At 38.4% G+C, this 25,556-nt stretch overlaps 1 protein-coding gene across 1 annotated transcript in view; it reads right to left on the minus strand.

Moving 5' to 3' along the window:
- Positions 1-1,572: 1,572 nt before the first annotated feature.
- The window catches only part of maml2 (mastermind like transcriptional coactivator 2), an 88,401-nt gene continuing 64,417 nt past the window's right edge, over positions 1,573-25,556 (minus strand). Inside the window, exons 3-6 of the mRNA XM_055195919.2 lie at positions 22,239-23,501; positions 5,994-6,143; positions 3,605-3,713; positions 1,573-3,127 (exon numbers count right to left, since the gene is read on the minus strand). Of these exons, the coding sequence (XP_055051894.2) occupies positions 2,373-3,127; positions 3,605-3,713; positions 5,994-6,143; positions 22,239-23,501 (2,277 nt within the window). The 3' untranslated portion in view covers positions 1,573-2,372. The remainder of the gene's footprint in view (positions 3,128-3,604; positions 3,714-5,993; positions 6,144-22,238; positions 23,502-25,556) is intronic.

Raw genomic sequence — 25,556 nt, forward strand, 5'->3', positions numbered from 1 at the left:
TCTGTTTTAGCAAATTGAATGATATTTGGTGTCAAATCTTATATTTACATATATTTTAAGAAAATGCTTTTCAAAAACTCAATGATATACCGTGGGCAAATTTACTACCCTTTCGTGATGAAAACATCCACTAAATTCAAAGGCTATAAAAATGTATCAGATGAATATTTTTTCCCATTTTTTTCATAAATGTGTTAATCAACCTCAGTACTGATCAAAACTACCAAATCTTCACAAAAATTCCATGATTTTACTCTTTAATTGCCAAGTTTATAAGTGATGTCACTGATTTGGGGGAAAACACACACAAAATGACCAATATTCAATATAAAATGTGATTGTAACCGGGATTTTTCACAGTCTTGGGCATGTCAAAGATTGGTAAAAACATTGGCTTTGAAGCATTTTTAGTTTTTGTGTAGCATCAGTTTTAATTTTTTTTCCTCCCTCATTTATTGTTAGTGGCCGTTTTTGCCCCATTGACTTCCATTATAACTACAGTTTTTGTTTGCAGAGCTATGACGACTTTTTATCATGCATTTTTGAATGTTGGTGTTTTTTTCTTTTACTAAGAGGTCAAATTTGTCATTTTTACTGTTGATCACCATGTGGCACTATTAACCTTTTAGTAGGCCTATGCAAAAACAGAGCTTAATTTCTGGCTTGTAATAAGTATAACTCCATAATAAAAGCATATTATTGTGTATTATTGTGTGTGTGTGTGTGTGTGCGCGTGCGTGCATGTATGTGTGTGTGTGTGTGTGTGTGTGTGTTATTGAGTTCATTGTTCGGTTTATTTGAGTTGTTTTGTTGTTCATAATAGATGATGTTCAGAAATCTGATGCAAATCTGATTTTTTCACGCACACACACATACACACAAATATGCTTTTATTATGGAGTTATACTCCATAAACACAACGAACAAGCCAGAAATTAAGCTTTGTTTTTGGACAGGGCTACTAAAGGGTTAATAGTGCCGCATGGTGATCAACAGTAAACATTACAAATTGACCTCTTAGCAAAAGGAAAAAACACCAACATTCAAAAATGCATGATAAAAAAGCATCATAGCTCTGCAAACAAAAATGTGGTTATAATGGAAGTCAATGGGGCACAAACAGCCACTAACAATAAATGAGGGAGAAAAAAAATAAAACTGATGCTACACAAAACTAAAAATGCATCTAAGCCAATGTTTTTACAAATCTTTAACATGCCCAAGACTGTGATAAAGGAAAAAAAATCCAGGTTACAATCACTTTTTATATTGAAAATCTGTCAGTGACACCACTTATAAACTTGGCAATTAAAGAGTAAAATCATGGATTTTTTTGTAAAGATTTGGTAGTTTTGATCGGTAAAGCAATGTAAAACAATTTGGAAAAAATATTAATCCGATACATTTTTATAGCTGTTGAATTTAGTGGATGTTTTCACTAACAACACAAAAGGATGTAAATTTGAACAATGCACAAGGGTTAACCACTAGGCCACGTATATTTCCCGCCAGTCACCATCTTTTACAAAATTAAGGAAATTGGCCATGTATATTAGAAATGAATTGTCTAAATGTGTAGATTTTTCATTTATGTCATTTATTATCAAAGGCTAAATTGACATGGTAGGATATACACATTCATAACAGAATTAAAGCGCAATATAGAAAAGAAATAGAAATAAAACATATACTGAGATACAGATGTATAAATACAATTTTGCCAACAAGACCTCCTAAAACGCCCTGTGCCTTTCTAAAGGTTGATCATTTCCTGTAATATTCATAGCATATATTTCCTGTATTCCCTAAGAATACAGATTAACAACTTTTAAGTGTGGGATAAAATAATACCAACGTTATTATAAATAGATCTTTTTGAAAATCTGTTGATATGTAATCTGAGTAAACACTAATGTGAACCTTTAAACCTGTTTAAACCTAAACAAATTAATCAATTTCGAATCGCGCATATGAACCACACATTAAGTGTTGGCATCACCCCCACAACAATCTTAACAATTAACATATTACTCAAAAAAGTGCTACCCAACCAAAATTTCTGACTGCCCCTTCAGTCCAGCAAGCCTTGTACTGGATCTGGTTAGTCCTTATTGGCTCAAACATAACATATTAATTTACAATAATCTTTCTGTTAATGGATTAGTAACACAACAGATTTAGTGTAACAAAGGGTGTAATTTCTACCATTAGGCCACCATAAACATGAAACTTTACAACATATTAGATGATAATATAAAGAAACATTCCAACAATATGGTACATGTTATTCATTTGTTTTTCACACCAAGATAAACAGAAATCAAATAGCAGAAAACGTTTATCATGACAGGTTTTAGATTCTTTTAGATGCTTTACGAATGACCACCAAGAATTTCCTCCAAGTTAATGTCTTTCATCCAGTCATCATTGCCTGAACCTGATTTAAGCAGAGAGTCTATAAAATCAGAATCAGCATTGATCCCTGGTACCGTGTTATCGTCCTCCTGTAGGAAGTCAAAGGTCAGACGCCCCGCTCGGTTATTCTGATACGTTCCCGGGCTTTGGGTCATCCCTGCAAATGCGGTCGGGCATCCCTGTTGTTCCGGGGTGGATTGGCTCAGACACGTAACTCCGGGTAATGGAGGTATCCTGGGCTGACTGGATATGGGAGCAGAACCTCTGACCACGGGGTTTATAGGTAGGAGGCTGGAGTGAGGTGCCACCTGATTGGGCCTTGGGGAAAAGCGACTGTCACTTTGGGGCGTCACTGTGTTGGAAAGCCCCTGTTTGGCGGTAGCTGCCCAGGTGGTTATGTCACCCAGTCCTTGCCCCAATATGGCATCTTGACTGATACTGGTCCTGGCATGCTGAGTGTTCGATTGAAAAGTGGCACTTGGATTGTTTGTCCCATGAAACTGTGATTTGTTCTGCTGAAGCCCCATTTGGACCAGGCTGTTGGATTGCTGTCGTAGCTGGCTTGTGCAAGCCTGAGCACCCGTAGATCCAGAATTTGATTCTTGTCCAATGGGAAACCTTCGCTCATCTGAATTGGGCGCCATCTTGGTAGACCGTCCATTGGGCAGGTGGCATGACAAGGGCTGGAGGTTATTTTGGTCTGACCCATTGCCTGTTATTGGAGTGTGAAAATGTTTTGATGAATTTATATACTGTTTAAACATTCTCTGTCAAAATTCCAACAAACTTGCATTGCTAATATTTTCAAGGATGTTTATCTTAAATATTTGGATGAAACTTAAGTTTTAATAGGGTGGTTTCCCATACAGGGTTTTAGATGAATCCAGGACTAGGCCTTAGTTACATTAGGACATTTAAATAGTTTTTACAAACATACCTTACAAAAACAATACTGGTGTGAATCTTGAGACATAAAAATGGCACTGATATATGTTAAGATACATCAGTAAAAGGTGTTTTAAAATAAAGGCAGCACATTTTAGTCTGGGACTAGGATAAGCCCAGTCCGGGAAACCGCCTCAAAAAGTTTAAAGTTTATCAGGAGTTTTACTTGTGTTTACTTGTAACAATTATTGATTTTCTTTCATTTCATTCCTACATTATATTAAATTGAGAATACAATCCACACCTGAGTATAAGCCTGGCTGCTGCGGTATGACTCCATTGCATGGTTGCTTGTAGTCCGGTGGAGGTCTTGTTAGGTGACGACTAAACTGATCCTGGGTGCTCAGTTTGTCCTAAGAAATTTACAGCAAAAAGAATAAATGAATAAATGTACCCCTGATGTCCCCCCGACTGCAAATGCATAAAGGGGACCCTGTCGTTGTCACAAATTAAAGCAATAATCCCCAAGAAGCAGTGGGGTACCAGTGCATTTTATAACAGCATAGGGGCGTTGTTAGACACAACACAAAGCGCCGTGCCTTAAACCCCCTTAGCTGTTAAAAAATGCACTGTAACACTACTGCTTTGCGGGGCTTATTGCTTTTATAAAAGGTTACTTCATATGCATAGCAGGATTTCATTAAATAAAACACAAATATAAAATTGTATTAGTACAAATATTACTCTTTCGCCAAACAAAGTAGTTCCTCAGAATCAAGTGTGACTGCAACAGAGCGCAGTTCCCAAGCAACAGTTTTAGTTTAATGCCTTCAAGAAAAATTTTCTTCTTTAAATAAACAATATTAAACGAAAGATCAGACCATCCGCCTTCAAATAACAAAAAAATCAAGATAATTTCATTTTTGTGAAGAACTTTTGTAAGAGATCAGATTCAGAGCCTGATCAAAACTTACACAGTGTTTTTTAGTGTTGAGTGAATGCGTCAGTAGATAAAAGCGGAAATACGGATTTGAGGTTAAAGAACAAAAGGAGAGAAGCATTTTCTCTTTATTGACAAGATGACTCAACAATATTTATTGTCATTTATCTGGATATCGCCATTAATTGTGCAATTGTAGAAAAAGTTAAAATATGATTAAAGACTGTGGTGTTTATTTTTTATAAATCAGTACGCAGCAACAGTGGCGCATTGATACTTATGTAATGCGGTCTGAACCATGGGGTTACCGGGGTATTTTATCACGGCTTAGAACGCGTTTCAACCAATCAGAATGAAGAACCAGAATGGGCCGTTTTATAATAAATGTTAAGTGTTAATATTTTTAAAGTTAAATTCTAATATCATCATCAACCTATTTTTGTAATAACGTTTGCTTAAACAAGTGACTGTATTAAATCAACTTTAAAACAAAACATTGAGCAAGGGTCAGATTTTAACCAAATATTGCAATATATTGCAATATATTCTCTGTTTTTCTCAATGTCAGGGGTAGGTCGTCACAGTCAAATTTATTCATGAATTAATTTCTGTTGTGGAATTGCTCAATAAAAATGATTAAATAGCATTTATTTGAAAAACATACATGTTGTCAAAGATCTTTTTTCTTATACAATACTGTAGGTAATTTAATATTTCAGAAAGTAGCATCACAGTACGTCCACCCTACAGTATAGCCAGAGTGTTTAATAAACTGTAAGTATTTTCATGAGCAATTCTGATACACATTTGTTTAAAGGAATAGTCTACTCATTTTCAATATTAAAATATGTTATTACCTTAACTAAGAATTGTTGATACATCCCTCTATCATCTGTGTGCGTGCACGTAAGCGCTGGAGCGCGCTGCGACGCTTCGATAGCATTTAGCTTAGCCCCATTCATTCAATGGTACCATTTAGAGATAAAGTTAGAAGTGACCAAACACATCAACATTTTTCCTATTTAAGACGAGTAGTTATACGAGCAAGTTTGGTGGTACAAAATAAAACGTAGCGCTTCTCTAAGCGGACCCAAAAGAGGAACTACACTCCATGGCGCAATAGCACTTCTGGGAGCACCTCGACTCGCCTGAAAAGTCCGCTCCCCCTCTCCCTCTCATAATGGGAGAGGGAGGGTGTTACTGCACCGAGTCGAAGTACTCCCAAAAGTGCTTTTACGCCATAAAATATAGTTCCTCTTTTAAATCCACTTAGAAAAGCGCTACGTTTTATTTTGTACCACCAAACTTGCTCGTATAACTACTCGTCTTAAATAGGAAAAACGTTGATGTGTTTGGTCACTTCTAACTTTATCTCTAAATGGTACCATTGAATGAATGGGGCTAAGCTAAATGCTATCGAAGCGTCGCAGCGCGCTCCAGCGCTTACGTGCACGCACACAGATGATAGAGGGATGTATCAACAATTCTTAGTTAAGGTTATAACATATTTTAATATTGAAAATGAGTAGACTATTCCTTTAATACATAATACGTTCCTACATAAACCAACTGATTTTCAAAAAAAAAAATCCTTTTTATACTAAATTACATGTCTCCTTACGCATAACGGTAAGTCTATAATAATCATTAATAAGTTGAGCTGTCGGGTCGGATTTCTTGGGAAACATCAAATGTTTTTAGCACACGTAGAGTAATCTGCAATTTTAAAGACATTGCAAATGGTTGTGCTCACTGTATCAGTAATGCTGTGCTGTTGGCCCAGTTGTCTCTGAATGTTCTGGTCCTGGCCTGGGTTCTTCTGCTGTGAAGTGAGTGTAGCTGCCTGCGCTGTAATATCTACCGGGCGAGCAGCTGCTGGTAGACGAGGGCCAAGTGAAATACCCTACAAAAGAAAAGCACTTTATTATTATTATAACTCACATGTCTTCAAACTGGCTACTGCATCAAACAAAAAGACATCTGATGTGATTGGATGATTAATCCACTAGAGGGCAATGTCTGCATCTAATGTTACACAGTTCATGATCACATGTTACTTCTTGTGTGTGTGGTGATAGGGATTTTCCATAGCCTTTCCCACACTGTTCTATCACTCAGAGAAAGCATGTCCATGACTACATCCATATCGGGGACATAATGGTACCAAGGGACTACAAATAAGTGAAATATTCTCATAACATCCTGTCATTTTTAGTATAAGCTGCCATAAATAAAAACTTTTTCTAGAAAGCTGTCTTGCAAACTCTTGTATAAACACAAGTTTACACAGTTTTGTGTCTTAAATCAATTTTAACGGCAGTTTGAGAGTTTTTCTAGTTACCCTGATCATAAATGGATGTCAGTGGGATTTGTTGTGGTTGCTTTATGCATGTAATAGCAAAAAAGGGTTTACTGTATGACTGATTGGTCTCCTAAAGGACTGATCCTAAGGGGCGCAACCTAGTTGCTGCCTGCAAAAGACAGATTTATTTAGCCACAGGGTAGAGGTAAGCAATAACAGCTAATCTCATAGGCCTACTTGTCATGTTCTTGTACTTTGCTAAAATGCACTTTTACTTAGGGAAGTGTGCGATAGTTGCTCTTTTATAACTCAGAAGACACGGCAGAGTTTTCAACTATTTTTCATTAAGGGGGGCTAAAGCTATTTCGTGCATTGTGACTTATTAACACTTCTCGACTATGAAAGATTCATATGTAACAATCTCAGGTCTTCCCCTCACCAGCACTTCCCGCCCCCTCAGATCACCATTAATGTTGAATGGGATTTGAATAATAAAAATCACATTTGCCTAGTATATTGTCTTCCTAGAATGAATAATAAGCTAAAATAGCAATATTTTAGTTAAGGGTGGTCTTTGAGGTAAGGTCGAATTTTGATTGGTCGCTTGACTAAGCGTGTTCCCCAGACCCTAATAACATTATGTAAATATTCTTGAACTACGGAAAGCAAACACGAAGGCTACAACCATTCCAAGTTGTATAATATTCCATTAACTATTTTCAACATGGACATTCAAAAATGGATTAAAAAGAAATAAACTACACTACCTCTGGGTCTTCACCCTCTTTTCTTCAAATAAGCAGTGTTGTGCTAATATGTACAGTAGGTATTCGTTTTTTGTTGTTGTATATAGTAAGATTGTTCAGAGTGTTGTTCACTATAGCTGAAGTTTTAGTGGTTGTATTACAGAGTTGTTTGTTTATAACGCGTTAAAACTTAAGGAACGTACCAAAGCTATATGTATTTTCTAGCTGGGAGTAATATATGCATTCATGGGATCTCCCCATCTTGGTATTTCAGACGCCCCCTCATCAGCGCTCGGCTGGCGCCGATACTTGCTTTATATTTTTATGGGCAATTTCAAGGCAGGAAGTACAGTAGGAGTCCTTATATGGGCATTTTATCCCGGAATTGTGCACACACACCAACCACACTTACACTTCTTGGGTGATTCTCACGAAACCATTGAAATACCACAGCACTAATGATTTTAGCTTTAAAATGTGTAATAGAGTAACATTAAAAAGCATCAGAATCAACACAATACTGTGTTCTACCTTGCACAATGTGTGATTTCAACATAAGAATTTATAATTGTAAATCTTATCTCATTTTCTGCTGAAATTCTCATTACCGCAATGTGTCCGGCTGTGTTTGAACATGCGTTATGTTGTAATTTAATCAAATTAACACAAAAATATTAAGAAAAAAATAAATGGATGTTTTGCTAGACTACTTTAGATGACAGAAAAAATATGAACTGAGTATTCATGTATAATAATAATGAAGAAAAATGAGGAAAATGATGTGTCCATGCCTGATGTTCTCATCCTCCGCAACACTTTTTGAGAACAGTTTAAGCTCACATACAGAATTTTAATAAAGTTTGATTTTGAGTGACCAAGCACATGGACCAGTTACTTCAAGATGGCTACCAGGTTAGATCATTTTTTTTTACAGTTAATTTGAAATATTGTCTTGTCAGAATGTTTACACATTTTGATTATCATTACCGCAACAGATGCTTATTAAATGTTAATTTAATTAATAGAAGCATAATACTTTGATTTTAAATGCATGTGCAGAATCTCCAAATTATGTTCTTTCAGGTTTGTCATGTCATTTTGAAAATATGTCAGTGTTGATGTTTTCTGACTGTTGCGGTAATGAGATTTTTTAGGACTAATTTTTTAAATTATGTTACAAAAAGTGTTAAATGATAAGTAAAAGTTTTTAAATTAATGTTCCCATTTACTCCAGACTTTGTTTTTCAATGTCTGGTAGGAAAAAAAGTAAATTTAAGCAATTTTTACATTTTCATGCTTGACATTTTTAAAACCAAGTTTTCGAGAGAATCACCCTCTTACACTGAAAAGAACTGGAAAAAATGAAACGAAGGTATTGTGTGACATCTCCTAATGCCTTCTCTTTAATTTACTTCAGCAAATAAAAAATAACATGCCTTGGCAAACAATATATTTAAATAATATGTTCCTCTGGCATTGCAAATAAACTGTTGCGTATTAAAACAATAATTTCAGGGCTCAAAATTAACTTTTTTATTTGGTAGCACTGGTGCTCCCAACTTTAAAGAGTTAGGAGCACCAGCAAAAATTTAGGCGCATCCATCCAAAAATTAAAAAGCACCACAACTACAATGTAAATGTTAATAGATTTATTTTATTAAAAATAAAACACCACCACCGGGCTTTACACGTCCTATGGCCAGCATTTAAAAGTTGGTCTTCTATTTTATTTTATTTTTTGCTGCATAAATTCCTAAATTAATACCAAAATGCTGTTGAAATAGTATAGCAGCAATAATAATTTAACAATTACAGGTAACATGATTAAGATTACATAGAAAATCTAGCACACACGTAAAACACTGATTAATTGTGACATGACAAAAGTGACCCTAATATAGAAGGCTAATATATATTGGTATTGATAACTGCATTACCAGGATGCTTTTACTACCAAAAAGGCAATGTTTAAAAAAAAAAAAACATACCATCAGCATTGTCGTATTCCACAGCAACATGGACCACAAGGATGTTTGTCGAATGTCCATTCACCAGCGCATGCGCACATACACCATCAAACACACTTTGACAGACAGGTCGGTGTCTCCATCAATAATAAACACATTTGTCATGACACGTCTTGTGTTTTTGGCACTTTCGCCATGTTTAAGCAAGGTACGTCTGGCGCTTAAAATGTTTTGATTCCGCCATTAACGCCGTTTTACAGGATTTACAGTAAACACAGTAAGTTACATTTTCATAGCGGAGACACTCGAAATCTTTAAGCCACTCTCTCTGAAAGGTTTAACGTCAACTCGTATATTCCGGTGGTGGAGTTACATTTGAATCCTGATCGTTCTCAAAAAATACAGTAATAACCTTGGCTGTAATCGGCTCGCTCTCGTCATGCTCGCGACGCGTTCGTCTTTTCACATTTCCGCGCTTCACAGCAACAAGGAATGACTGGCGCTCATATTAGCCAATCTGCGGTCTTCATTAAACGCAATGGTGAAATTTGATTGGTTAATATGTATCGTTGGAGAGAACACTGAACCTGGGACAGCGCCAGCACGCAGGATCACAATCAACTCGCGTCACAACAAAATGGGCAGTCGCACATATGCTCCCAAATATATTTTAAGGTCGCACAGATTAAATTTCGGTCGCATATGCGACCAAAATGGTCGCAATTTCGAGCCCTGAATTTGCCTTGTATCATCAAATCGATCGAAATTAAGTCACAACTTCGAAGTCACAATCCGAAGTCGGATTGCCAAGTGGAAAAAAAAGTTGAGTGCTGCGAGTCAACTTCCTCTAACTTAGCTAGCTACAGCCAGTCAAAAGATAGCATGGCAGAGCTGCTCTTTACATCGGAAACAAAAAAACAGCAAGCGCCTCCCGCCCTCAGCTGAACACCTCGGGTTCAAGGTCAGATATTATATTTCATAAATGTCTAGCCTAAAAATGGTATTTTTTGTGCTTTAAAAAAAAAACTATGTAAAAACCGAGAATCGAATTCAATCGAAAATGTAATAGAATCACGGATTTGGAGAATCGTGACACTCCTAGTCGTGGATGTGCCGCTACAAACTGAAGGAAAACACTGGTATGGGGTTCCTGATTCTCAACCTGTGGATGTTTTTTTACCACCAATAGGGAGTTTGGGAACTTACAACAAAGCACAGAGGACAACATGTTTGCTCGAGACAGCGTATGCACGAAGGTAAAGCTAATCTTGCGTTAGCAATGACACTGGAAGTGATGATTCTCTCAGACCAATCAGTGATCTACAGTGTTTTCAAGTCATGTAGTTATTATCAATTGGAACCCCTCACGAGGTATTAAAAAAAAGTTTCAGGGACTACGTACTGTACCCAGTGGAAAAGCCCCCAAAAGTAAGCTCACCCGACCCAACCCGTGGGGTACTACAGTATGCAATGGAAAAGCGCCACTATATGGAGAAAATCCTGGAATGTTTTCCTCAAAAAATTTAATTACTTTTTGACCGAACAATGAAAGACATAAACATCTTGGATGGCATGGGGGTGTGTAAATGAAAGTGGAGTAATCCTTTAAAGGGGACATTTCACAAGAATTTTTTAAATGTCAAATAAATCTTTAGTATCTCCAGAGTACATATGTGAAGTTTTAGCTCAAAATGCCATATAGTTCATTTATTATAGCATGTTAAAATTGCCGCTTTGTAGGTGTGAGCAAAAATTTGCCGTTTTGGGTGTGTCCTTTAAAATGCAAATGAGTTGATCTCTGCACTAAATGACAGTGCCATGGTTGGATAGTGTAAATTAAGGGGCGGTATTATCCCCTTCTGACATCACAGGGGGAGCAAAATTTCAATGACCTATTTTTTCACATGCTTACAGAGAATGGTTTACCAAAACTAAGTTCCTGGGTTGATCTTTTTCATGTTTTCTAAGATGATACAAGCACTGGTAGGGCCCTATAATTTCCGCTATCACGGAATCGCGGACGGAATGGCGGAATTGGCTAATTAACACGGAATCTAGTATTAACGCGGAATTTTGCGGAATTTTACATATTTTAAATAAAATTATGTTTTTGTGTGGGAGACGAACGTATTTCTGGAGGAAATGCAGACCGGGGGAAGTAAATCTGGGCGACACGCCCCCTCCCGTCGTTTCAGACCCCCTCCAAAACACTGAAACCATGGCGAAGCGGCTCTCTACGACTCTGCTTTTGTCAGCGAAAAAATTAAGAAATGACTTTTATGTGACCGGAGAACTGTTATTTTGGAAGTTTTGTCAATACTCTGTTCACGGTGAGCGCAAAGATACATGCACTCTCTCATCCACGTCAGTCTCACTGTACCTCTTTCACGTGCACGAGCTCACGCATCTGTCCGAAGTGCGAACATAAATCCTCATGTATTTGTTCAGTTTTATGCATTTCAAGCGAGCTGAGGCAAACTAACTATCCCTCGCATTTAAAATATAATCATCTGCATCACGGCGCCGCTCTCTGTCTCTCTTTCGCTCGCACATGCAAAGAGCTGCGTTCTCATGCTGTCCTACGTCAGATCACTATCCTGTGTATGTTTGTAAAGTTATATGCATTTCAAGCGATTGTGTATAAAATATGGATCGCGTTCCGCTGGATTTGATGTGTTTAAGGCACTTCTGAAGGCACCACTGCTTTAACACCTTGTTGTAGCCTCCTGCAACAACACTAAAAAACAAAGCATTGAATTGAGGTGTGTGTGTGTGCGCGCGTGCACGTGTGCGTGTGTATGTGCGTGTGTAAATGCATCTTTTAGTGTCATTAAGTAATCCTGTTATCCAGTTTTTCCCCAAATCCTTTACATTTTAATCATTAACATTAAAGGGACACTCTTTTTATGACTAAAATAAAAGTAAAGGGTAAAAAATATAATTGCCAAAAATTAAAACGGATAAAACGGAATTTGCAAAAATTAAAACGGAGAAAACGGAATTTGGTAAAAAATAAGATTTTATAGGGCCCTACACTGGGGACCAAATTATAGCACTTAAACATGGAAAAAGTCAGATTTTCATGATATGTCCTTTTTAAGCACACATTTGCAATGCATTGATGCGTTTTCTAGAATATATGCTCTAGAGATGATAATAACAAGCTCATTGATTTAATGAAAATATTGGAATTGGACATAAAAAATTATACACGATTGTAAAATAGCTTAAGTAAACAGAAATACTCATAAACAAACCAGAATGTGAGAAACCTAAGGAAGAATCAAACTGCCAAGCAGGAGAAGCTGTAAGCTTCAGTCCCCAGTAATCGTTCTTTGAGAACACGTCAGCTCGAGAAGCCAAACACACGCTGTGTACACAGTGTCAATCACAGTGTTGACACCAAACATTTCCCAGAGCAAGAAAAGACTTTACTGAAGAAGCCACCGCGTTACGCAAGGCTATTAATTTGAGAACAGATGTCTTCGCTTGGGATGAAATGAAAACAGTGATGGAGAATCCTTAGCCATGGGAAGAATTCCATGGATTGGTAGACCACAGAGAAGGAATAGTATAAAAGTATGCACTATAGTGATGGACACTATTGAGAAAAACTCTCTAAAGAGACACTGACAGTTTCTAAATAGAGCTTGTAGTTCGTCTAATAATTCAGCTGTAGGGGGTCTGATAATTAATGAGTGAGCTTTGAGTTATTATGTCCAGAGCTCAGTTTACCTCCTTTCACAATGTCAAGATGAGTCTAAGCAAAAATAGATTGGAATAACAAAACCTGGATTGTAAACGGTTGCCTTTATGAGTTTCCTATGCATTGCTAGTGCTAGGGTGCAATGGGTGCCTGCAGGAGCGTTGCTCGGCTGTTGCTATACGGTTGCATACTGGCCCAAGTCAAAAGCCTCTGGCAATGTCTGTTTATAAAGTCCCTAGCCATAAGAAAGTCAAAATGATGCCTGCCTTTGCAAATACTGATTCTGTAAAACCTCACCACATTCCATACATGCTACCATTTTACAGATAGTGTCACATTGTTGTAATGACTACGTGCAGAAAAAAGGAATCATTTATTTGCATTTTGTTCTTCTCATTACTCCATCAGGACATACCGTGAGAAAATCAGACCATTCTTATAAGTTCTGACCACAAAGCCAGCTTGTGTTCACATTCACTGGAAATCGGCAGCCTCAGTCAAACCCTTTGTTATGTGGGAGAGCGAGAGTCTCGTTAGTACGGCTGTCTCTGTAATCCACTCTTTGTGATCCCGATGTGTCATAAAGCTGTTTTCCATCGTTTTTTCCTTCTCGTTCTTCACCAGTGCATCGTTAAATGAATACCACATGTGTCCAACGAGTCCATAAAGGAGAGATGTGATTTAGGCTCCCATTCCACCAGCATTACAAGCAGTTGACAGAACTCCAGGCCCTGGGCCCCACTGCTCTCTCACAGCATTTCCTGTGGACTGGAGGCAGGACGCCCTCCCTAGGGAGCAGCTCGGCATCTGGACTTGGCCTCGGATCACTTTCCCAGGAATCATAGGCTCAACTCATAGCGCAGCTACAACGACCTGGCACCCCAACCCCCAGCCGAATACCCCAAACCTCACCCACTCGCATGGGGAGTTCAAGTGTAGCTATGAGCAGCGTTTTCAGGTGTGAGGAAACCCAAGTGTCAAACTGTGATCAAAACTATAAATCAAACAGTTGGTACACTGCAAAAAATGACTTTCTTAATTAGTATTTTTGTTTTGTTTTCAGTAAAAATTAGGGCCGGGACTCGATTAAAAAATTAATCTAATTAATTAGAGGCTTTGTAATTAATTAATTGAAATTAATCACATTTTAATCACATATTTATATTTGAGCTGAGAACATTGAGAAGTTATTTTTTCACATGGATTTTTAGTATACCATGAATAATGACTGAATACATAAGCTTAAGCAACAAAATATTGTTTATTTTTGTTCAACCAAGTCGTACTCGGAGTCGGGCTAATGTCCACGCTAGCTGCTATATGTTTTGCATTGAGATGATACTTGAGGCTCGATGTGCTGTGTGATATGTGAATTCCTTGTTGCATAGCTTACACACAACCATGCTCTTATCGACGCTTCCATCCGTTCTTTTTTTATACAAAAATTTCCCATCCACGGGGCCAACCAAAGCGATCTCATCAGCTTCTTCGTTCATTTTCACTGTGGTGTGTTGCTGTCTGAAGTCATGAACGCTAGTTGGTGCTCCAGTATAATCGGTCCGCCGAAATCGCCGAATCCAATGAGAAATGTTACGGGGTGCAAAAATAAGTGTGATTAAAATGCGTTAAAAATGTTTAACGCGTTATTTTTTGTGTAATTAATTAATCTTAATTAACACGTTAAAGTCCCGGCCCTAGTAAAAATATAAAAAAATTCTTCAATCAAGACACAAACGACCAAAAATATCAAATTCAAGTGATTTTGTGCATAAAACAAGCAAAAAAAATCTGCCAATGGGGTAAGCAAATTTTTCTTGAAATTAATGTTTAAGAAAAATGTTCAAGATTTTTTGCTTACTCCATTGGTAGATTTTTTGGCTTGTTTTACACACAAAATCACTTAAATTTGATATTTTTGGTCTAAAAAGTAGACTTATTTTCTTGGGTCGTTTTGCTCATCAAGAAAAAAACATCTTGATTTAAGAATTTTTAGATGTTTTTACTGAAAACAAGACAAAATACTAAGAATTTTAATTTCTTGAAAATCATTTTTTGCAGTGTATCAAGGGCAATCGTACTTGGGGTTACAGATTTCAATGCAGAACAAACAAAATCTGAGGAAAAACACGAGCAATATCTATTCATTATATCAACAATCATGTTCACTTTTCTAGCATCTTTACTTTTCTTGAAAAAAAAACAAGGATGTCAATAATTCATTCTTTGGATAAAACGGACAAAAAATGTATTATTGAAGAAGGGATTCAGGGACCCGTAGTAGGGATAGTATCACCTAATCACCTAACAATACCCTAGCTACCACATAAAAAAATAGTAAAGGACACTCATCATAACACTTTAGCACTCAACCACATCATTAAAGTGCAAGTTTCTGCAAATTTCAGCTCATGTATTGCATTAGTATTACAACTTTCAGATGCACAGTTAAACAGACTCATACTAGTGCCAGAAATACTATAATTATTTCTCCAGAAATTCGCTAGTCTGCGAAAAACCACTTAAATCAGTGTATTATGTTTTTGAGGTGCTTAGGTCTCTCAGTGATATATCATGCTGTCTGAAATTTTATTTTCAATTTAATGTAGTGAATGTTACACTTGTTTCTCTACAGGCAAAAAAGATCTTCACTCAACTTATGTCAACCCCTGATATCAAAGGCACTACCAGGTGGGGACTAGGCTTGTGCCGATAGACAATAGTATCATGCATCAATCAGCTCGTTTACATGCACACCAATAATGCGATTATTTCCAATAGTGCGAGTAAGGTCTTAATCGCAGTAAGATGTTTACATGACTGGAGCTAACCTCTTCACTCCGGTTTACATGCAGTTTTTATTTTCGGATTTTTCACACATAGCCCAATGACAAATGATAAACTCACATATATGGTCCACTGTTTTAAAGGCGGAGTCCATGATGTTTGAAAGCCAATGTTGATATTTGAAATCACCTAAACAAACACGCCCCTACCCCAATAGAATCTGGACCTTCTGTTGATAGACCCGCCCCACACATACGCAACCCGGCATTTGATTTGATTTGATTGGCTATAAGTGTGTTTTGGTAGTCGGCCCGTCTAATTTTCCAAAGCGTTTTTCAAACATTGTGGACTCCGCCTTTAATTTACTTACGTTAAATGACAAACACGTTGTTATAAATGTATTTCATTATCCGGTGCCGTGATGAAGATATAAATATGACAGTGCCTGTAAAGGGCGTTCACATTAAAACGATATAAAAATATAGTTTTAAAAATCGTTTTATATTAAAGATAATAGCAGAGTTCACACAACAACTATAACGATAGCGATTTTGGCACATGATGAACGATAAACCATTGACAGCCAATCAAATCTATTTGAACTTGAAGTGCACGCGCACTTAAAATGCAGTAGAAAGCTCATTCATTTCTGAGGTCTATAACATAAAATTACCTCAGGTATCCAGCGCTGATGCAGTTGCTGTGAATTTTTTCTACCACACTGACTACGCCAAAAGGTAAGATATACACAAACTACTACATTCATTGTATAGTTACGTGAAACGCAGCGCGTTGAGGACATCTGCTGGTTTCCCGCTGTGTAAATGCAACAAGAACAGCATATGTACATATTCAGTGACATGTAAACAATTGCAAAAAAGTTTTTATTACAAGAAATATCCAACATTACGTAATGCTGCGCTCGTTGAGCGAATTAGCATGAAGTTATCATTATGATGTGGTCACTAATATATTTATCGTTATAATTATCGTTATAATGTCCCTTAAAGCTTTTATACACTGCTATCGTGTTATTTGAGCTGTTTCTGAATGAAGACAGACTGTTGACAGCGAGTCGTGTTGGCAGAGTTCATGTAAAACTTCCTAATGTCAAGTTTAAAACGAATTTGTGGTTAAGGTGCGTGACTAAAACACACGCGCACTTCAGTTAGTGCGGTATAAATGCGATTAAAGCGTTTACATGGACACATACTGCGTTAATAAACGGCATACGCCACCTCTTTTAATGCGATTATACTTACTGCGATTATGAGCTTAATCGCATTATTTTATCGAATTATTGCGTTTACATGAGGTAAAGTATTATCGCAGTATTGCCAAAATCCCATTATAATCGCATTATTGGTGTGCATGTAAACGAGCTTAATGATCGCCAGACATATCGCCAATAGCAGGCTTTCATGACGATAGTTGCCGATAGTTATTATTATTATCATCAAAGTTTACATTAACATGCGCATTGCGTGCTTTTCCTCGCATGAGAGGGTTTTTGGGCTTCACTTTGCGCAAGAGAGGTTGTAACCCGGGCGGATTCCTTATCGTACGCACCTGGATTTAATCCGCTCATCTTGGACTCTTGCTTGGATCTGAATGTGCACAGCATGGACTCCTTCCAGCACCTGAACTTGTAATGCGCATGATTCAGACTCTTCCTCTCACATGAGCTTGTAATACACACGGCTCTGACATTTCCTTGTACTAGAGAGGTCTGCACGAACCGTCCGCGTGCAGCCCAAAATTTGAGGCCGTGCGTACAACAGCGCATGCGCGTGAAAATATTTAGAAAGGACACTTCACTACAAACAATTATACAAAGGAAATAGACAGCATTTGCACACACACTATCGTTCTTCTTCTTTCATTTTTACTTTTTCCAAGAACAGAAAGCTGTGTAGCATGTTCGTTACCATAATGTTTGATTCTTGTTCTTTGTTGTCTTGTTGTTTGTTCTATGTGTTTGCAATGGTGGCTCGGCTACTTTTCTTCACCTATCCTAATGTTTTTATGTACTGTAAATGTCACCAAATCAGTGTTGCCCCGACGGCCTGGTAGAGTAATAATTTGAATAAGAAATCATTTGTATTGCGTATAGTGTCAAAAGCGGCCGCAGCCATTAGCGCAGGGAGTATACTTGGAAAGCTGCGTGGACGTGGAAAAAAGGTATACCCCGGCCTTTAGACGTTCACATAGCTGCTGCACCCATCAGAAGTTTTTTATAAAAGCAGAGGACCTTTAATGACTGTCGCCCAACTGATGTCTTGCCTTTAAAACCACGCTTTGGCACGATTTTGCGCTCACACATTCTGCGTTTGTGCGTTCTACACCCGAGACCAAGTAAACCACTCCCCGAGCCAACCTTTACAACAGGCCAGGATGCAACTAACCAAACCACCCCCAGGCATGGTACGGGAGCGCTCACACTAGTCAAACAAACCAGGCTTTGGGGGTCAAACGTGCTTAGGTGCGGTTTAATTTAAAGGGCACCTATTTCATTGCCAAAAATAAGGTTATTTTGTGTATTTGTTATAATACAATGTGTTTGTGTGATTTATGGTTAAAAAACACATTATTTTCCACATACTGTACATTTTTGTAGCTCCAGATTTCACTCTCTTCCTGAAACGCACTGATTTATGTACAAAACTCATCAATTCGCTCACAATGCAATGCTAACTGGAGTTAACTTACAGACTGTGAGTCCAAGCGGGAGGAATTATGATAATGTCGGACCCAGGAAGTAAACTTTTGCCCCTACAATCTCTGTGTTTGTTGTAGTCCAAGAGATTTACGTTGGAGACTATAGCTCGTGTCATCATTTACTTTGGGGTTTGCATATCATTAACATGAACTAATACACACTTACACACCACAGGAAATGTAAAACCGTGAATCGGATAATTGGTGCTCTTTAAATAGTGTGAGTGCACATTAGGCGCACAACTACTAAGCAGGCAGTGAGAATAAGGAAACAAGAGGTAGACTCAACATCTCAGCCTGTTTACTTGCAACTTGTGCATCTCACCCAGAAAAATTCACACCGAACCAAAGATCTCGAGGGTTCTGGTGGGATTGTGGCACCATTTCTGAACTTTTCTTTCCACGGTATTACTAATTCAGTACAGTGTGGGAAGACTTTCCATTCCCTGTTGGAACAGACATTCTGGCTAGCTGCATACTTAACCCCATCAACACTGCATTATCTCTACAATTACAACCATTTCTCACAAATGTCAAAACAGATTCATGTAAGTTGTTAGTTTAATGTATCTGAATCATCTGCATTATTGATGCATGGAAAAACACGCTAGAATTATGAAGGTCATTTTTCTGTGAACAAGAAAAAAAAGTTTAATGCTTAATTGACACCATTTATTCTGTTGTTAAACCACAGTCAAGTAAGTTTTGAGTGATATAAAATAGAAATGTAAGGCTTTATTATTGGGAATGTTGCTTTCCCGATGCAATGCATGCTGTCGCACATCTGTCGAGCATCTCTGCCAAGAGACCCGCCCACCTTTTGACCCCGATTGACCCTAGTTTGAACCTGACTGTAGTAATCACTGATTAGTAGTACTTATAAAGTGGGAACCCTATAATTGCACTTGCATTTATGTATTTGGCAGACGCTTTTATCCAAAGCAACTTACAGTGCACTACAAGCTATACATTTTTTTTTCAGTACATGTGTTCCCTGGGTTTGAACCCACCACCTTTTGCGCTGCTAACGCAATGCTCTACAACTGAGCTATACAGGAGTACTGTATATAATACACATGCTGCAGTAAGCAGGCAAACAATGCTGCTGCAATTCTGCTGGAAAAGATTGGGGTGGAGGCGGATGATTGTTCAAGCTCTGATAACACGCTGCCCCAGTTTATAGCACGCCAACAGGACTATTTAAATGCGTCGTCATTAATATGGTTTACCTTAAAACCAATCAGTTTGATGAATCATTTATAAAATGTTGCTTAGAAACCATTCTAAATTTAATCTTATGATTATGTACGTTCGTAGATTTTATAAATGAAGCCCCTGATGTGCAAGCAGATTGGCTGGCGGTTCGCAGGACTAAGACACTATCAGCCTGCGGCTCCAGAGTTTCATGACTAAACTGGGTCATTTAATATTTATATACACAGAAGTTTCCTGAAGTAAAAATTTTTGTCCATTTCCCTGCAATTTGTTAAAATTTAAAATGAACAAAAGCAAAGAAATCAAATTTCAAATAAATAGAGAGAGGAACTGTGCTTGTGTGTTGAGTATGCATCAGCAGCATTCTGAACAACACCTTTGTCTTAAAATCAAACCTGTGCTTTCACTCTCACCCACCTGTCTGAACTGTTTTGAACTGGGTGCCGGCGACTCATCTTGCGTGGCTTCTGTTATCATAAATTCTCACAATGAGAGCCAAAATATACTGTTTATGAAACTGAAAAAGGGGGAGGTGTCCTAAAGCTCCCTGATCATAACGAATCAGTGTTTCAACCTCTGGCACTGGTTAAGCAGATTAATGTCACTTTCCACAACTTATCCCTTGCAGCTAATAACCTCCAATTAGTGAATCCCATGGTGCGCATCTATGCCTAATTTCAAGCGACTGTGACAGCTGGAGAAATAAGATGTTTGACATGTTAATCCACCGTACGCCGGCAAGTTGGGCTTCTGTTGTAGCACTTTATGGGGATATATATAATTTGAGGGCATTATATAATCACCGGCACACAAAAATAATCACAAAATATTCAGGGCTGCAGCGATGGTTAAGCACTTGGCAAACAGTCTGGCAAACGTAACAGGCTGACAGGTGGATAAAAAGCATTGTGTATGATTTTGATACTACAACTCTACTTTTTCAAGAACAACCAGCTCTGCACAATATAAATGTGATGGTGTTAAAACATTTTGAGCAATTTGAAGTTGTCTTTGTTTGGGATACTTCGACAATTTTCTGATATCACACAAGTATGGTCACACAAATAGCCTATTTCACACAGTAATTTCGGTAAATTACCATAAATTTACCAGAATGAATTTACCAATATATACAAAAATGTGTTGTTCACACACACAGTGATGTTCTGTCTTTTTACCAGTAAGATATCACTCACAAATCAGTATCAAAATACCAATAAACCTGATGAGAAAGCGGAAGTTACCTGTGGCGCGTGGCGAGCACAGTGTTGTATTTGTAAACAATGGCGGGTTATGACTTTATATCCACAGTCCAAATTTTGTTGTTTTCACATCTGTGCAAACGCTGACAGTCGAGAAGTTGCTCATGACCAAACAACATTGCATTAGGCGACGTCAAACGGAACCTGCGTCTTAAGGACATTCCACTTTTTTTTAAATATGCAAATTTTTCAGCTCCCTTAGAGTTAAATATGATTTTTAACGTTTTGGAATTCATTCAGCTGATCTCCGGGTCTGGCGCTAGCACTTTTAGCATAGCTTAGCGCAATCCATTGAATCTGATTAGACCTAGCATCGCGCTAAAAAATTAACAAAGAGTTTCGATATTTTTACTATTTAAAACTTGACTCTTCTGTAGTGACATTGTGTACTAAGATCGACAGAAAATTAAAAGTTGCAATTTTCTAAGCAGATATGGCTAGGAAGTATACTCTCAAACTTGCGTAATAATCAATGACTTTGCTGCTGTAACATGGCTTCAGCAGGCGTAGTGATATTACGCACTGCCCAAAAATAGTCCCCTTGGTTACTTTCAATAGCAGGGGACTATTTTCGGGCAGTGCGTAATATCACTGGATGGATTAATATCACAATGGATTGTGCTATGCTAAAAGTGCTAGCGTCAGACCCGGAGATCATCTGAATGGATTCCAAAACAGTGAGTATCAAATGTTTAACTCTAGGGGAGCTGGAAATGAGCATATTTTCAAAAAAAATTGGAATGTCCCTTAAAACAACAGTACTGTTTGCACATTATGCTTCACAGAAGGCGTGCTAAGGACGTCGGCAATTCGGCAAATAGATGGTAAGCTGTTTTAAACAACTTTGGTCAAGAAATGTGGAATTTTACTTCAGGTGAGCTTGACTTTTAAGCAGCAGGTGCGTGGAAACAGTGCGGGGGTAAATGTGTCATCTGTATCAAAACGTTATGATTGACCCGAAGCTGTCGGCGCGGTCTGACGTCGTCCATTCTAAATGCCGGTAAATCAGCACTGATTTACCAGAAAGGTTCTGTTCACACATGACCTGTTAACTGCAATTTACCAGCAAATTACCAGTAAAGACTGTATCTGTGAAAGGGACTATTGTGTGATCTTGCATTAAAAGACAGATGGATTGCACAACAGATTAATAGAAAGATGTTTTCTTAATGGTCAGATACTTTTTTTTGCTTGTAACAAAACCAGTGAGCAGAAGCATGCTATGCTAAAATCTGAAGGCATAAAAGGTTGGCTTCTAGATGTTATTTAATTATAAAAAGCAAAAACCGGCATCCTACCTGTCTTTGCTGTGCCGTTCTCAAACCCATTCCAGTACCATGCTGGTTAAGAGGAGGCCTTTGGCTATTGGGCTTAGCTTGCAGGCAGGGAGATGACTGGATGGGCAGTTGGCAGTTCTGAAAGTGTATACCCTGCCCTGTTGTTGATGGCTGAGGCTGCTGTTTGTTTGGTGGAACTGTCATAAGAGGCATTGGTTGACCTGTAGATGAAGGTGGAACTTTAGTGTTGAAATGGACCAGGGTTTTAGTGCTTAGAGCCTTTGTGTCGAGGTGATGGGAGGTGTTGTATCCATTGGGCTTGAGAAAGCAGCTGGGCATGTTTTTGGCCTGTCCGGCACTCTGAGCAATGATTCTTCGCTGGGAAAGAGAAGCGGTACTGGGAATGGTCTCCTGATTGAAAGAGGTAGGGGTCTGGTGAACACCCAAGGAGGAAGAAGACCAGTTCCTAACCCCTCCGACTTGAGTCTGTTGATGGCTGTAAAGCATAGTGTTGGGCTGCTGTTGGTTGGCAGCCATTTGCTTTAGCTGCTCAGCATGTGACATTTCCGGCCACACTGGAAGTCCTCTAGAAGGAGGACCTCCCGTAGACTGTCCATGATTCAGCTGACCCGAAGATATGGATGAGGTGGATAAAGTTGTGTTAGCCATAGAAAAGGAAGGCCCGGCAGATGCTGGTCTGAGCTGCGAACAGCCACCAGATGCCTGGGTAAAATCTGGCAAGTACTCCGTCTTAATTGGCTTATCTAGATGAATGCAAGGAGGAGCTGCACCAGCTGAACTGGGTCGACCCAGATCCAGACCAAAGTCAGTGTCTTGCTTTAGCATCTTTTCCAGTTCCAGATCATTAAGTGACGGCACTGACTTAGTGAGTTCATCAAACAAGTCCTGGAGCTCAGGATCAATCTGTCCGCTTCCTTCGTCTTTGAAGTCAAACGTAAGCGTAACTGGATCCGTCAATGACTGGCTGCATGTCTGAACTTCAGTTGGCTCCTTCTTCATATCCCTCAGAGTTGTGTTAAAGAGATCGTTGCCAATTCCGTGAGGCATCATGAAAGTGTCCTTCTTTCTAAGCATGTTACCCTGGGAAGAATCCCTAACCAAGCTTTGGGCCTGTCCCGAAGCCAGAGCACAGGAAACGGGTCGAAAGGAGTTGGGTTCCATGCGGGGGCGCTTGAAGTCAGATCCTGATGCGCCACAGGAGAGGCCATTCTGCTTGGGATTGTAAGCAGGAGACTGTGCTGCAATCTTTCTCCTTAGACCCTGCTGAAAATACACAAAATGAAACACTAATTAGTCAGGTGACACAAGTGATTAACTATAAAGTGAAATTTGCTGTACAGATTTCTTCAAAAATATTCTTCGAAAGCTATCAGTCTTCCTTTCTACAGCCAAAATGAAATCGCTTTCTGCTCAGCTGTGAGACTTTTATTAAAAACTCTTTGATGTTACTTACCAATGAAAACTATGACTGAGGATGAATTATCATTACAAACAAAACATCATAAATATCCCTGAATGAAATGTGCGCATCTCTTCAAATCAGACCACTATACCAGCACCAGCTCTGTGTTCTCTAACACAATTGGATGGAAACAAAATATTTCAAATACTATTGTCTCAAACCTTGGTATTAGCTGCGCAGATAAATTTAGCTATAAGATAGATAGAGTTGTTAGACAAAAGCAGCTTTATCTGTTTCCCTCATTTGCATAAATTACATTTCCCACTGTTGCCTTGCTGTAAAGATAGCAGCATTTTCCTTGTGCGAAACTGTTTCCTTTGTTCTTCATGTCTTAATTTATGTAAATGAGGCTGTACAATGACTTTGAGTCTTATTCAAGTGGCTTTATAGAGGTTGAACATATTCAAAGACTATATAGAATACCTTTTACGATTTTTAAGGTCACTGGAGAAATACAATATTACAGCGTATCGCCAGGTAACCTAAATATGCTAACATCCAAATTCAATGCATTTATCAAAAGTAAATTGTATTTGTAAGTAAATGTAACGGTCCAGTTAAAATCGTTAAAAACACAGCACATTTTCAGTGTTTATATTAAAGCGTAATATCTTTAACTCCACAAAAAGAATAATCTGAAAATATCGAAACCACTAAAACCAGCATTAATACTGAGCAGTCGTGATATTGCCTGCGCATAGATATGCATAGTTATTCAAACGCCATCTGACATTATTGCTCTCTGAGAGAGATGTGCGTTATACTCGACATCATTATGAAAGCAGGGATGGGTAACTGTGGTGCAGTTTTCACTGTAGCGGCAAATTGGAGGCATTCACATTTATTGGAAATATTACTGGGATGGGATGCTTTATGCCTTTGGGACTGAAAACGATCATAGTACCCCCACCCATATGCAGCTCATACACATTCTCAATGTCTCTTAATGGCCAGTGTGATATTTAGATATGCTATGAATGGCAGGCTGACATCAGTGCCTAATTACCTTTCTATTGTCTGACTCAACGTGGCAATGAAAAAGAAATGACATGTAGGGATGGGCAATATAAACGATATGCAATATAAACGATAGAAAATTGGCATACGATAGAGATTTTAAATCTATTGCACTATCGCGATAATGCGTGTTGATGACACAATCTACCCGCGAACTTTAGAGCCACGAGCTGCAGCCGAATAAACATGGATGAAAGCGTCAGCGAAACATCGGAACTCGTGAAAAAGACCAATGCAACATCTATTATTTGGATTTAAGCCATAAGTTACATAAGTTAATTCCTGCTCCACGCGCGAAATTGGCATTATGGTCGTAATTGTGAAACATGCAGTATATTATATACTGTGTATCAGGAAAAAGTTCCAGCTAAGAGAGGTAACAAGACTAATCTGGCTTTTGTAAGGGTCTATATAACCTGTTCTGAAACGAGTCTATTGAAAATATGATATCGCAATGCATATCGCTATCGCAAGAGGCTGCAATGTATAACGCAATATGGATTTTAGGCCATATTGCCCATCCCTAATGACATGCATACAGCAAATGTAAGTAAGTTCAAACAAGTTCATTAAGAAAAGACATGAACCTTTTAGCTATCAGGATATTGAACAATGAACTATAAAAGAACAGATCTGGTCTTTAGTGCTCCCATGTAGTTGCATGCTATGGTATTCTGGGTGGTTCCTTCCAAAAAAGCCCACCCCAAGTGTACGTACAGCGTAACTAAACCCCTGGTCAGGGCCTGACTCCACCCACTGGCAATATTTGAAAAATTCAAGAAAAGTGGGCAGATCCCAACCGAGATAGAGGGGACGAGATCGTAACAAGGGCGTGGTGA

This window comes from Misgurnus anguillicaudatus, chromosome 24 (genome assembly GCF_027580225.2).
Source record: "Misgurnus anguillicaudatus chromosome 24, ASM2758022v2, whole genome shotgun sequence".
In the NCBI taxonomy this organism is placed as follows: Eukaryota; Metazoa; Chordata; class Actinopteri; order Cypriniformes; family Cobitidae; genus Misgurnus; species Misgurnus anguillicaudatus.